Source organism: Stylophora pistillata, chromosome 5, assembly GCF_964205215.1.
Source record: "Stylophora pistillata chromosome 5, jaStyPist1.2, whole genome shotgun sequence".
NCBI lineage: Eukaryota > Metazoa > Cnidaria > Anthozoa > Scleractinia > Pocilloporidae > Stylophora > Stylophora pistillata.
This window is the reverse complement of record NC_142523.1, coordinates 34,244,281-34,258,419: the sequence shown is the minus strand read 5'-3', so window position 1 is coordinate 34,258,419 and position 14,139 is coordinate 34,244,281. Positions and strand designations below refer to the sequence as shown.

General features: G+C 40.7%; 4 protein-coding genes across 12 annotated transcripts in view; 1 reads left to right on the top strand and 3 right to left on the bottom strand.

The window, feature by feature from the left end:
* The window catches only part of LOC148731599 (sorting nexin-5-like), a 221,112-nt gene that overhangs the window by 131,262 nt on the left and 75,711 nt on the right, over nt 1-14,139 (bottom strand). The window lies entirely within an intron of this gene.
* The window catches only part of LOC148731602 (cell adhesion molecule Dscam2-like), a 94,380-nt gene that overhangs the window by 20,137 nt on the left and 60,104 nt on the right, over nt 1-14,139 (top strand). The window lies entirely within an intron of this gene.
* Nucleotides 358-12,437, bottom strand: LOC148731606 (uncharacterized). 8 transcript variants are annotated; one of them, XM_088761527.1, is made up of 4 exons: nt 11,044-12,434; nt 3,434-3,677; nt 3,059-3,134; nt 358-2,481 (listed from the first exon to the last, which is right to left on the bottom strand). In XM_088761527.1, the coding sequence occupies exon 4, from the start codon at nt 2,466-2,468 to the stop codon at nt 366-368; it is 2,103 nt and encodes a 700-aa protein (XP_088617653.1). In that variant the 5' UTR covers nt 2,469-2,481; nt 3,059-3,134; nt 3,434-3,677; nt 11,044-12,434; the 3' UTR covers nt 358-365. The 8 variants fall into 8 exon arrangements, with proteins under 8 accessions (XP_088617653.1, XP_088617654.1, XP_088617651.1 ...); XM_088761528.1 differs by having other exon boundaries at nt 3,064-3,134; XM_088761525.1 differs by having other exon boundaries at nt 358-3,134; nt 3,434-3,557; nt 3,637-3,677.
* LOC148731607 (uncharacterized) lies at nt 6,197-9,377 on the bottom strand. Its single transcript, XM_088760776.1, has one exon. The coding sequence runs from the start codon at nt 8,297-8,299 to the stop codon at nt 6,197-6,199; it is 2,103 nt and encodes a 700-aa protein (XP_088616902.1). The 5' UTR covers nt 8,300-9,377.

Below are 14,139 nucleotides of genomic sequence, written 5' to 3'. Positions count from 1 at the left end.
ACATCAACATGATCAGCTCCTAGCTTCTTCAGACGAATCTCCAGTGCACGCTTATAGTAGTCTTTTGCTTGATCTGTTTCGCCCAGCGCTTTGTGTAAAACACCCAGATTGTTGTAAGAGGTTGCAACATCAACATGATCAGGTCCTAGCTTCTTCAGAAGAATCTCCAGTGCACGCTTATAGTAGTCTTTTGCTTGATCTCTTTCGCCCAGGTCACTGTGTAAAGTACCCAGATTGTTGTAAGAGGCTGCAACTTTAACATGATCAGGTCCAAGCTTCTTCAGACGAATCTCCAGTGCACGCTTATAGTAGTCTTTTGCTTGATCTGTTTTGCCCAGCTCACTATGTACAATACCCAAGTTGCTTTAACATGCTGCTTTTTGCAGGTCCTCTCCTTCGTGACTTGATTCAATCATTTTTAACTGCAATTTATAGAAGACTATCGCTGCTCCAAACTCACTGTGGGCATCGCACATGTCACCGAGGGTGCAAAGGCCACCAGCGTAAGAACTCAAAGACTTAAGTGCTCTTTCGGAGAATTCTGGCTTTTTTCTTCTAATTACCACATGTTCAAGTTTTAAGCTTAACATCTTTAAATGGGGAGCTAATTTTGTTCCCACATCAATACAAGCTAATTTTTCAAATTTTGAGAATGACATTACAGCCCCATATACCACTTCGTAAACTTCATCCTTTGTCCAATCTTTCGTCGCAGATTTAATAACATCGTGAACAATACCATGAGCTCGAATATAGACACCACTCACTTTTTCTTCTTCTTCCTCTTCTTCTTCCTCTTCTTCTTTTTCTTCAATCAGCAATAATGAACATTGATTCATTCTCATTCTCATCATATCTTCATCTTCAAAATCTTCGTCTACTGCTCTGATGTACTCGATAACAGCTTCTTGAAGGATCGGCTGTAATGCACACACAGAGAGAAAATTGAAGATGTGATGGAAAATTATATCGTCCGCCATCGCCTTTTCGACAGCGAGTGTTATTACTTTGGTCATGGAGTTTGGATAGCTTGGATTGCTCTCAGCAAGTCTGATTTCAGTAGCCCTTCGTTTCCCCTCTTCCAATTTCTTCAGGTAGTCGCTCCAGCCAAACTTCGAGGATACCTTACTCTGACGAACCTGTCGCACATACGTGGCTGCAGCCGCTAGGGCAAGTGGCTGGTAGTCTAATACCTTAGCAACTTCTTTCTCTATGTCATTAATTGGGATATCAGAAAGAATGCTCAGCAAAGAGCATGCGTCGTTAGGTTGCATTCCTGCGCTGACGGAAAGGTTTTGTACGGAAGAGCTTGTTAACGGCATAGACGCAGTGCCCTGCGTTGTTATTAGCATCTGGCCCCTTGCCCACACCTCGTTTCCTGCATCAGGCAAAAGACCGCTTGAAAGAGAGTTCCCATTATCAACTACCACCAGCCATGAAGTGTAATGCTTAATTTTTGCACTTATTAGGGACTTGAGATATGAAATCTTCTCGTCTGTGTTCAAATCCTTCGAGCCGTAAGTGCTTGCTATTTCATATCCGGGACATTTGCAATGTTGAGCAAAATCGACATACGAATTCAAAATTGTTTCTGGGCTTTCAGCATTCAGTGTCATAACAAATGAAGCTGCGGAAGGTGTTTCTTTGACTTCGTCGTAGAATCGCTTGGCTGCTAAACGGGCCAGCTGAGATTTGCCACTTCCTGGATTTCCTGACAAATACATTATGCTCATCCCATCATCGGTGTGTTTTAATGTTTGCAGGTTTCGCATAATTTCATCAACTTCAGATTCTCGAGCAGCGATGTCGTGTGTTGGTTTAGGAGGGAGAATGCAAAATGGAGAGACATTTTCGTGTAACTGTTCTTGCAAGGCATGCCTCTGTTCTTCATTTACTTGAAGTTCCTTTTCCTTCTCTTTAAGTTTTTGTCTCATGTCGTTAACCTCCCTTAAAACTTCACTTAACTCCTCTGTTGGGAAGGTTGTTTGATTTTGGACCTCATTGATTTTTAATGTGGGAAGACCGAGGGCGACGAATGCAGTTTTCACCCGGGATATAACAGTATTGAAACCTCGGTCAGAGAGTTGGCCTGCTTCGTCGTGTGCGATTTCATTCCGGATTTTTCTTAGATCATTTATGTTTGATCGAACCACTGAGTTGAGACCGTGGATACAATCTGAAAAAAGAATAGCGTAAAACAGCATGGTACAATCCCATTCAGCTCTATCGCCATTCTGCATGGTTGATAACAGCAGAACGTTTTTGCTTCTCTTCTTAGGGGACTCCCCATTCCAAAAGTCCATTCCATTTTTAGGTTGATCTTTCCATTCTCCTAGTCTTGTCTTGTGGCGACTGTCCCATTCTTGTTTAAAGATTGTTCGCAGACCCTCTGTTATGATATCAGTGACAACGTAACAAATCCTGAAGTAATTTAGCTGCTCTTCCTTGTATTCAAATGCAGCGGCCATTTCTTGTTTGAACCTGCGCAAAACCAAAGTTTTGTTAATAGGCATCGGGGTTGTCTTTGCAAATGGTATATGTGTCAAGATCTCGCGATACGGGCTTACACATGTTTTTTAGGAAAGGGGTGGGTCAGAGACAAGGAAGTTTATTTCCTTTATTCACAGGGTGGGGCTAAATTAACGCTAGGACTAAGGATATGAAGGAAAATTAAGCAGCAAAGAATCAAGGCTACTTTTTAACAATTTCACATAATTTTATTTTTCTCAATATAATTTGAATATATCAACAAAGTTGAAATGGTAAATTGGCCACCGTTACGATTATAAAAGCTGACGTTTCGAGCGTTAGCTCTTCGTCAGAGCGAAGGGCTAACGCTCGAAACGTCAGCTTTTATAATCGTAACGGTGGCCAATTTACCATTTCAACTTGGTTGATATATTCAAATTATTTAGTTACCCCCACCGACGCAGCCCCAAACAGATTCTTTAGAAACTATCAGCCTTTATTTTTTTTTTCTCATCCGAAGAAGCAAACGAAGTTAACTCTGATTTTACTAATTTTTGTTGAAATATGCGACTTAAAGAAAATCGATCACCTAACTCGTCAATTCCGCGTTAACTTTCCTGCAAAAACTGATATCGCACGAATCCCTCGTCAGGTAATGAATTCTCCTATAATAAAGAAAAAGTTTAAAGCATCAGGAATATTGTCTAAATCTGAGAACTGATGGTCAAAGTCAATAATTTTTAAGCTATACGAATTTTTTTCCCTCTTTTCAGTTTATCATTTTGCGTCTGAGGTAATTAGTTATGATAATCTTACTTAATAAGGTCTCTTAACATTGAATTCCATTCTCTCACCTTACTTTCTAGTGATCAATAAAGAATCGCTTCTCACTTCATTCAAGTATGATAGCGTAAAGTGAAAACCAGCCATCACTCTTAGATAAATACTAGACAACTTTGCCAACCTGAGCCGAAATAAATTCCCAGCGTACTGTATAAAATGATACACACCACACGTGACGGTTAGCTTTAATTTACGTCAACTCGTGAACGGAGGTTTCTCCACGAATGGAAATTATCACTCTGAAGCTATAGATCGATAAGAAAAGCAAATTCAGAGAGAAGTTATCTGGAACTCACTTGAATCAGTAACTTAGATAATACATACCGTTCTGGAAGTTTGAGAAACCTTTGGAATACTTTAACTGTCTGCAATCAAAGGTTGAATAGTTAAGAATCACATGCATTTAAAGCTGCACACAGCAACATATCCGGTGATTTATGTATCATAAGCTAAATAACGCTGGCATTGTGATTGGTTCTTACCAATGATCTATTGGCGGACAGACGCATTTATCATATAAAACAATCAGAATTCTAGCACATTAGATCATATCCACATGTATTTTGCGCTATATAAGTAATAATAAATTGGATACGTATGATGCACGATCCTCGCAGTAGATAGCGCTACTTAAGCAATAGCGAAAATCAGACCTGAAAAAAGTCAGGCCTGTACGGATTCGAACCTCCGACCTCTGCGATACTAGTGCAGCGCTCTACTAATTGAGCTAACAAGCCAATTTATCACTTTCACGGGTTTATAACGAGTCAACTTAACGGCCTGCTCCCAGTTGGCTTGTTAGCTCTATTGCTAAAACAATAGATGATTCTCCCAGAAAAATTTCTCGAGTTTTAATGAACTTGTGGCAGCCGTATTCCGCTGCTTTTTGCCCCTTGCGTTTTTCATAATTACTATAATAAACCAAAACGTAGGCGTAATTCCAACTCGTTTATCTCTAATGTGTAATCGCCTCCTTTTATATAGGTAATATGAGAATCATTAATTTAATCAATCAACTGTCACTGTACAAACAAAACGAAATATCTGGTTTCACAGGTAAAGAAATTGTTCTGGCGTGGGTGCGTCTCCATGTTTCCGACACTCCCCAAAGTTTATTCACTGCGTGAGAAACTTTCAAAATTCACGAAATGAAAATAAATCAATGTTCAATTATTCACGAACTGTTCAATTGTCTGCTGATTTCACCAACAACCGCTGCGGTGCGTCGAGGTCTCGCATTCCACTGTGTTGAGTAGATTCGTGTGACTGCCTTATCAGTAGCTGAACAAATTCATGGCTTGCTGGTAATAGGATAGGTTTCCTTGAATTTTCAGGTAATGGTGAATTGTTCAATCGCCCCTTACATCTAACAACGCCTTCTTGTAGGTATAAGCCAAACTGTGTGACATACGTTGGCGGGGTCGACTTGTGATCTTCGCGCTGAAGGAATTCGATTTCCTTGGTGAACGACGATGCTTGCACTGACTTGATCCAGAGATGCTCGGCTTCCCTTAGATCGGTGGCCTTTAAACGCACTTCTTCTTCGGTACTCTCGTTTTGAACTCGCTTCTTGAGCTTCCTTGCAAACTTGATAACCAGGGCCGTTACACGGAGCAGACTTGTTAAGCTGTGAAAGCGCCTTATGTCGATTATCTGATTGATTCTCCTCTCTGGAGTGTCGTGTGAATTATTCACAAGTGAATGAGTGACAGATGGTGGATTCTTTATAGCTTCTTCAAGAGCAACCTTATCTTCGGATTGTGTCGATCGGTTAACGGGCCATTCAGAATTTGGTTTGTAAAGGAATGCTGCGCCATTCCACCAAGTCGTATCTGTGGAAAGTTCCTTAGCGGACAAACCACGAGAAGGTATATCTGCAGGATTCAATTCGCCCGGGCAATGTCTCCACTCATCCTTCGAGGTCAATTTTCGAATTTCTTCCACACGATGTTGGACGTACTGTTTCCATACTCGCTTGTTTTTGATCCAGCAGAAGGCAGTCATCGAGTCGGTCCAATTGATTGTTTTCAATTGTTTTTCGTTAGAACTGAATTGGTGAACAAGTCGTGCGAGGAGAACTGCTCCCAGTAATTCCAGCCTCGGGATAGACTGTTTCTTCAACGGCGCTACTCGTGATTTTGAGGCAACCAAACGAACGTCAACTCGTCCGTCTTGATAGAGTGAACGCATGAAAATGACTGCTGCATACGCACGATGAGAGGCGTCGCTGAAACCATGAAGCTCTATTTCTACAGGTCGTGACTGAAAATAACAACGCCGAATTCGTACATTGCTGAGGCATTTCAATTCTTCAAGTAGCGTATTCCATCCAAGTGATGAGCAAAGTTCCCTTTAAATCGCTATCCCAGTCGATTTTGTCTAGGCAAAGTTCTTGAAACAAGATTTTCATTGCAACGGTGAAAGGTGTCAGAAATCCAATGGGATCGAATATCTTGGCCGTCAGTTTCAGAACTGAACGTTTTGTTGTCGGAAGTGAACTGCCATATTTGTACAATTCTGTGAGATCGAAGAAAAACTCATCAGACGCAGTGTCCCAATTAAGTCCTAGAACCTTGACAATCGTGTCGTTCTTCACTTCAGAGCTTCTAGGTGTAGTCGATAATTTGGCGTATGACTCGTCGTCTTCTGTCGTAATATCTTGATTCGATTGGGCTCCGCTTGAATTTTCAACACTCTCGATCGCTCTCAACAGGGTGCGCGAGTTTGAATTCCATTTTCTAAGGTTGAATCCGCCTTCGGCCATGATTTGTTTTGATTTCTTGTAGACGACGAGAGCCTCCTCGTCAGTTTCTGTTCCGGTAATCAGGTCGTCAACGTACAAAGACCTTTCTAACATTTCCGCCATCTCCGGTTCGCTTTGCTTCTACAAACGCAAATGATGCCTTATTGTGGCTCCCAGGATCGAAGGAGAAGGGCGTAGACCGAAGACAAGTCGGTTGAATCGAAACTCTGCGATCTCTGGTTTCTTCGCGAACGGATCTTCGAACCATAGAAATCGGAGCATGTCTCGATCTTCTTGTTTGATGCCCACCATCAAAAATGCCTTCTCAATGTCTGCAGTAAGCCCGATGGCATTCCAGCGAAACTTAGTTAACATGTCGAAGATATGGGGAATATAATTGTCTCCAACTTCTAAACAATCGTTCAGAGAGTGTTCTTCCTTAGAATTCTTGGCTGATCCATCGTAAACGATGCGAACCTTTGTCGTTTCTCTATCCTTTCGTACAACAGCGTGGTGAGGTGAATAATAAACCCTCCTTTTATTGAGCTCGTTCGTATTGTTCAAATTTGGCACCTTTTCGACGATTTCCGTTCGCGTTTGCTCTTGTATAATCTTGTCATATTCGTGAAGTAAATTCGGCTCGTGTTTTAATTTATGATGCAAAGATCGCAGACGCGTTTCACGCATTCGATAATTGGTTGTACACGGCAAGCAGTCTTCCTTCCATGGGAGAGCAACTTCGTACTGACGACCATTAAAAGAGATTTCTTCGCTTAGCTTAGCCTTAAGTGTCAAATGTGTTGCGGATTGGATGTCGTCTGTGATTCCGATGCTTTCGGTTTCCCAGAACCTTTTCCGCATATTCGTGATCTCTTCAGCTTCATTCGTTTCGTTTAACAATGGTTTACCAGAGATGATAAGACTCGAGACGACATTGGAAATTTCATGGACATGTTGCTCTTCGGTAGGGCCTGACAGAAGCCAACCAAACTTGCTGTTGATGGCTATGGGACCAAATTCACCGCGGATTGACTCTCCAGTGACAATGTCCCAGTAATGATCTGAGCCAATGAGAATGTCAATGGAGTCTAGGTCGTACGCAGAACGGTCAGCTAGATCTAAATCTAACAAATGTGGGTATTTCGTGACGTCTATTCTCTTAGGAAGTGGCGAACAAATGACTGGAAAATTAAGCGCTGAAATCTCCACGTACTCATCTTTATTGCTTCTTAGTGGCAAGGTAACAACTTGACATTTTTGTTTACGATAAGCGTTTTCACCAAACGTGTTAAGGTGAAGGGTCTCAGTGGACGTTGCAGTTAATCCCAGCTTCGCTTTGATGTGGTCGGTGACGTATGAACGTTGGCTGCCATTGTCGAACAAAATTCGTACGGGAATGGACTTGGATCGGTCTTCGTTTGTAGCTATCGCGGTAGCAGTTTGTAACAAAATGCTCCCCTTGGCCCTCGCGGTCGACGTTGCGGTTACAGTGCTCCCCAAGGATGGAGTTTCATTTCCTTCTTCAGGTTTTGTTGCGTGGTCTATTTCAATCGTAATTGGTTCTCTGGTGTGACTCACAAGAGTCGAGTTTTGTCCTTCCCTTGAATTGTGATCGTTCAAACCAGACGTATCGGGGCTGTGATCGGGGTTCTTTGGCACAAATTTTCGGCAAATCGACTGATGATGATGGCCCTGACATCGTCGACAGTTCCTTTTGCATGAGCCACCATGGTGATCAGGTTTCAAACAAACGAAGCATCTTCGACTCTTTCTCAGGATTTCGAAACGAGCAAGAGGGTCACTCACATTTTCACATGAAGCAGAGTAATGTAATCCACCACAATAAACGCATTTAATTTGATTTCCCGAAGACGAAAATCGTTTGCCATCTTGAGACAAAAGCGCATTTGTGGTCGGCGTTTTATGATGATTAGGGTGGAGTTTCTCAAGGCTCACGTTGGTCTTCACACCTTCACTAATCTCGCGTGCCTCAACTTCCTGACGGATCACTTCTAACAGGTCGGACATCTCCCACACCTCCGTCGCGGTATTTCTAGCTACTTGAATTCTAATTTCATGAGGTAGCTTTGACATGATCACAGGAATCAATAAACTCCCATACTGGTGAGAACTTACACCCAACGATTCCAAACCTCTTATGTTAATGCTGATTTTGTCATAAACGAGACGAAGTTGGGCCGCTTTATCGCTAGTACATGCTGGAATTTTAAGCATTTCATCCATATGAGTCGATATTATGTTCTGCACTCTGCCGAAGCGTTTGTGTAATATCTCGATGGCAGACTTGTAGTTGGCCTCAGTTCTAGTTAGCCCTTGAATCGCTCTTGCTGCCTTCCCTCCAACAGTGAATGCAAGTGATTAAATTTGTCGATTAAACTCAAATGAGGATTGGCGTGTATGGCGCTGTTAAAGCTGTCCCAGAAACCTTGCCATTGCGTAATTTCTCCTCTAAATTTCGGTAACACTAGTTTAGGTAATTTTGCTCTAGGCTGATAAGCCACTGAATTAGCGTTCATGCCAAAGTTAGTATGTGAATGAGAGCCCATACCTGAATTTCCTGATGATTGCATGTTTTCAGCGTGGGAAGTTGAAGCGACGTCAAAAGAATGAAATCCACCATAAGCTGCACTCCCGGGCGATTGGAGTTGAACATTATTTTTAGAAGCCAAAGTCGAAGTTCCACTTGTTCCAGAAGGCGTAATCGATTGTTGAGAACCAGGGGGCGTAGTATCGTCGATATTCGTTGTTGGGACAACCGAAAGTCCGTCATTGTTATCCATTAAACCAGTCGCTTCATTTATGACTAGCAATAGATCAATTACGCGTGAATTGATTTCATCCGATTCTTCTATTTCGGCTTCGACCTCTTCCACCGCGCAATTCTCTATGGTTTCTTCGTCGAGTGTTTTTACCAAATTGAACTTCTCGTCTAGAGAAGCAGCAATAGCCTTCAGGCGTTTCTTATCACTCGTTTCAGCCTTGAGAAGACCATCCGCTTCATTCATTAGTTTTGTCATAACAGTCCTATTTCCACCTCGTTTGGCGCGAGTACGTGGTAGTTTTTCGGCCATTTCGTGTCTTATGTCTCAGGGTATCAATGCCCCACGTTGGGCGCCATATAATAAACCAAAACGTAGGCGTAATTCCAACTCGTTTATCTCTAATGTGTAATCGCCTCCTTTTATATAGGTAATATGAGAATCATTAATTTAATCAATCAACTGTCACTGTACAAACAAAACGAAATATCTGGTTTCACAGGTAAAGAAATTGTTCTGGCGTGGGTGCGTCTCCATGTTTCCGACAATTACTGTCAACTTAACTAAACAGTTCCGTCTTTTGTTCATTTGATACGGTCAGCATATTAGACAATGGATCATATCAGTTAGAGTATCAAAAGAACGTAAGGTCACAAACATCTCTTTTCTAACTTAAAGCGACGATAGCAGAAGTCGCAGTGCAATCTCATCTTTTTGCTAAAATAGTTTACTGTATTACGCTCCTTCTCCTGCAGCGTGTTTCGTATCAAGATAAGTATTCTACAATGTTCGCTTGTTTCTTTTTCCTTTGAAACGAGTTGTATCTGCTACGCATAACTTTCAGGTAAGTGAATTAAAGTTTGCTTCACGTTGTCAAAGTTCTAGAAACTTTTCGTGGGGTAATAATACTTTGTAAGCAATAAAGAATATATGCTGCTTTCTGTAGTCAACAAAACACTTGAGGAACTCGCATGCGAAAGCTAATCTGGCTTCGTCGCAATGCACATCAACCACGTCTCTAAGCAAGACAAGACAAGAGACTTCGAGAGATTTAATAGGAAGGCCGCACAATACTTATAAAGCGATGATCGAATAATTTTGACGCCATATCAATGAGCCATTTGAACTGCTTTTGTTTTGCTGAAGTAAGAAAGACAGGTTTTTGGGTTACGTCAGTTAAGAGAAAATAGTTTGTACTTTCCTGGTTACTTTTCTTCGCACTCACTCAAACAAACTTTGATCGTTGAAAAATAGTCAACTTGAATGAAAGGATGACCTAAACTGAAAATAGAGCTGGTAAAGACCTTCTTCAGCTTGAGCTATGAAATCCATTTGAAATAAGAAGCAACCTGCTTTGAAGTATTGAAGATCATTCGGTGCCCGACCAAACATAGAAGTTCTTTTGTTGAGTTGATAAACTCAGAATGTTAGATTAAAGAAATTACAAAGCATAACAAACTAACATCAATAACATCTTCATTGATGTAGGGGAATTTGCGTTAAGGAAGATGGGAGAAATCACGGTTAAATTTCATCTTGTTACGGTCTCATGAGGTTCCTTCTCTTCCAATATAGCAATTCTAGGAAGTAGTTTTGATTTGAAAAGAGTTGTATCTGCTACTCATAAATTTCATGCAAATGAAACTAAGGTACTTGCTCCTGCCAAGTTTTGGAAACTTTTTGGTGGTGATTGATCATCTACGATGAAGAATATAGGCTGCTTTCTGTAGTCAACAAAACACTCGACGAACGCGAAATCGAAAACTTCTTTGGCCTTCAGGCAGAACACCTTATCTACGTCCCTAAATAGCTGCAGTCTGCAAGTTTAATATCAATTGTTTTACTGACAACTATTGAATTTGCTTTGGTTTGATTCTTTGTCCATCATCTCTCTTCAGCAAACAACACTAGGATGTTCCGCGACACGTTAACCTTCATTATTTTTCGAAGTTCTTTCGCCCTACAAAAGTCTGGAAAATTCGTCATTAAGTTGGGTACGATAACCTTACTTAGCGTGGAAGAAGTGAGACGGGGGGTAAGATTGAGCTTACCCCACCCCCACGCCCTCCCTGTTCACATTAAATTACAATTCCATATGAATTATTTGCTTCTATACCATTCCGAAAGAATATTGTACACCGCACCGCAATGCGCTATATAAGTAAAATAATAAAGTTGTTATAATCATTATCATTAAGTGATAGTTACCTCCAAATGGAATTCACATGAAATCGATGCCAGTGATTTGTCCAACATACACCAATAGAGACACTGAAACAAAAAATGCGTGCGTAAGGCTACGCAATCAGAAAGAGAATAAGTAAGAAATAAAACCGACGCAAGGACAATATAAACGTTTCTTTCGTAGTCTGCATACATGGATAACAACAAAGCGCAAAACAGACACTATAACCGCGGATTAGACTGCCTTGATGTCTGCTCCAATGAAAAATATGAACAGTGTTGCGAGGGGACCTGCACTAAAAGCCCGAGCGAGTCACGTATGGCTGAAATATTTTTTGCTGCAGTTCTCTTCATTAGCTTGATGAGACTTGAAATAAACGCGCTTGTGATCAGTCAAGGATTACATTGAGGCGGATCGTAAGTAGTTGCAAAATTTGAAATCACAACGGTGACAGGACTTTGATTATTAGTGGCAAGGAAACTATAGTTTTACTAGTCTATTCAAGCTTGTATCTAAATTATTTTCCAAATAGCCATTCGAGTTCATTCGATAAATTGATACAGTCACCAAATGTTGTCATAAAATCGTGAGGCGTATCCCTGAAATAGCATCTATAACATTTTCATAAAACAATATTTCAAGGATGGGACAAGAAAGCGTGGTGAAACGTCACGTTGTCTCCCGAGCTGGCCGATCTTTCTTCCCCTCCAGACAGTCGTGAAATCTCTTAAAGCGAATGTCGCATCCATCTAAGGATGGAAAGTTACCTGGCCTAGTTTGAACTAATTTTAAACTCGCTTCAAAGGAATTGTAGTTTTGGTTATTCCTAGTAGTAGTAAAACTGTATTAAAAGTGTCAAGAGCCGTCTAGCAAGGGCAAAATCCCTTACTAATTTGGGGACATTAAAAAAGAAAAAAGACTAGGAGCTATTTACAGTAGTATAGATATCAAAACTAAGAGAAAATCTATAGTTAACCAGTTACGGGATTTGTAATAAAAATATATAAAATTCAAGAGGAGCAGAGGCTACAGCGCGTGCAACCATCATCCAAGAGCTCACTTATACTGAGTTCGCGTATCTTGCCTTTGAGCGACTTGAATCAAATTGAACGACGTTTGAATCAAATGCCCTATTTAACTATTTTAGTTGACTATAATAGGAGTTAAGCTCGGCAAATGTCAAATTCGACGTTTGAACTGGGCCTAAGTGATAAAACTGACTAAATTGACTGTATTTAACGACCATAAAGAACTAAAGTCTTTTTATACTAGATGAGGGTTATCATTCAGCAAATAAAGAATCGTCATAATTCCGTCCAGTTGATAAACAGTAGCCTGTGTACAGGCCTCTACTTTCCAGAGTTAAGAAAACTCTGGAAGGAATCGGGATTTTGGAGGGGAGGGGAGGGGCAGCTGTTTAGAAGCTAATAAACAAGAAAATGAAAGTGAAACTGATTAGTTACATACTGTGACCTTCAGAAATAATCTCTAGACATTGCATCATTTTTTATGGCACCTTTAAAGCCACAAACGTCAGACTTGCGATTTCTGCGCTGATCCGTTGAGTTTATAAGCAGAGCTACTTAATGGGGGTTGAGTCAAAATATAGAGCAAATCTAAATTCTGTTCGAGAATGTGTTGATCAAAGTCCTTTTCAGAGCAGCAACAAGGATAAGACTCCACATTTAATGAAGCCTCTTTAGAGAATGTAAATATCTCTTGTCTGAAACAACTACTAAAATCAGTTCTGAATTTCGTTTAGGCGTCAAAATTCCAACCAGACAAGACAAGAAACTTAAAATTGCTCATCCGCAACCAGCCTTCAACTTGTAAACAGCAACACGAAAGTGAAACCAGTGTGTTACCTATTGTGACCTTAGCCTTGAAATAATAATCCCATGACACGCGTCTTTTAACAGCAAATGCGCTGATCCGTGTAAATAGAACTATTTCATCGGAATGGGGGAAGTTGGAGGAGGTAAGTCAAAAAATGAAAAAGTGGTAGAGCAAAGCACATCAGTTCTTCCCCGGTCCCTTAGGCAATATTTCAAGCAATTCTCGAAGCGGTTCTATTAATACAAAGCAGATAAAGGGCAACACTAGGGTAATACTAAACGTTGAATGATTTACCGCCTACTCTCGTGTTTGGTGTGATATTTCAAGTAATAGGAATCAGTAAGTTCTTGAACAGAGGTCAACCATATTCGAATGTCGTTTCCTAGAAGGTTCTGATTAAAGTCCCTTTACAGAACGGCATTGTAACAATTTTTGAAATAAAAAATGAAAAAAGCACTAAACTGAGCCTTTCACCGAAAGGAAAATTTTTGAACGAACAGTTTAGTATTCAGTTCACCGGTTATCTTCAGCGACAACATTCAGCATTTTACTTATAGTAAAATGTAGAGCCAGCTGAAAGTATATAGGGTTACAAAATTAGAGGGAAACGTGTCTGAAAAACGATGAAGCAGAGAAGATCTTAATCGACTGCGGAGTTTTCTGTGTCAATTTCTTTCTACGGTTTTACCTTAGACAACATACATTCGAAAATCTTCCCATCTTCAAAACATACCTAACGTGCTTGTTGGCAAGAAACTTAACGATCTTCGTTCGTGATCAATCTCGAGAGCAAAGACATGTAGCTCTTGTTGTTGTCCGAAGACAGGTAGATGTTTAGTTTAAATTTCATAATTGGCAAGTCCTGGCCCTTTACGGAAACAACTAAATTACACTCTGACATAATGTACTTACCAGTGAGACTTATTTCAGTGCCTTGAGGAACACAGTAAGGCTGTTAAATACAATTGTTGATCTGATCATCTTTTCACTGCCGTTTTAGATCGTGATGGGCTGGCACGAAGAATAAAGACTCCAGACCGTTTCCTTGCTATCGAAACGTTCCAATTTACATCGGAGGAAAAAACAAAGCGAAATATTATAAGCGATGAGGTTTTTCATTCAGCAAATAAAGAATCGCTGTACATCCGTCCGGTTAGGAGACTTTATTATCCAACTACACCAAGACGAGTACAAATAATGCCATAGACGAGTACAAATAACACGCGGTATTTGTACTCGTCTATTGCAGTACCGGTTAAACAGGTTTTCTCGCATCGCGCGAG

Excerpts from the sequence above, each read along its gene's own strand:
- LOC148731606 (XM_088761523.1), bottom strand. The coding sequence starts at position 11,214 with ATGTATGCAGACTACGAAAGAAACGTTTATATTGTCCTTGCGTCGGTT. Across the intron at positions 3,678-11,043 it reads CATGTGAATTCCATTTGGAG|ACAGTTAAAGTATTCCAAAG; the intron begins GTAACTATCACT and ends CTTTGATTGCAG. Across the intron at positions 2,482-3,636 it reads TTTCTCAAACTTCCAGAACG|GTTCAAACAAGAAATGGCCG; the intron begins GTATGTATTATC and ends GGTTTTGCGCAG.
- LOC148731607 (XM_088760776.1), bottom strand. The coding sequence starts at position 8,299 with ATGGATGAAATGCTTAAAATTCCAGCATGTACTAGCGATAAAGCGGCC.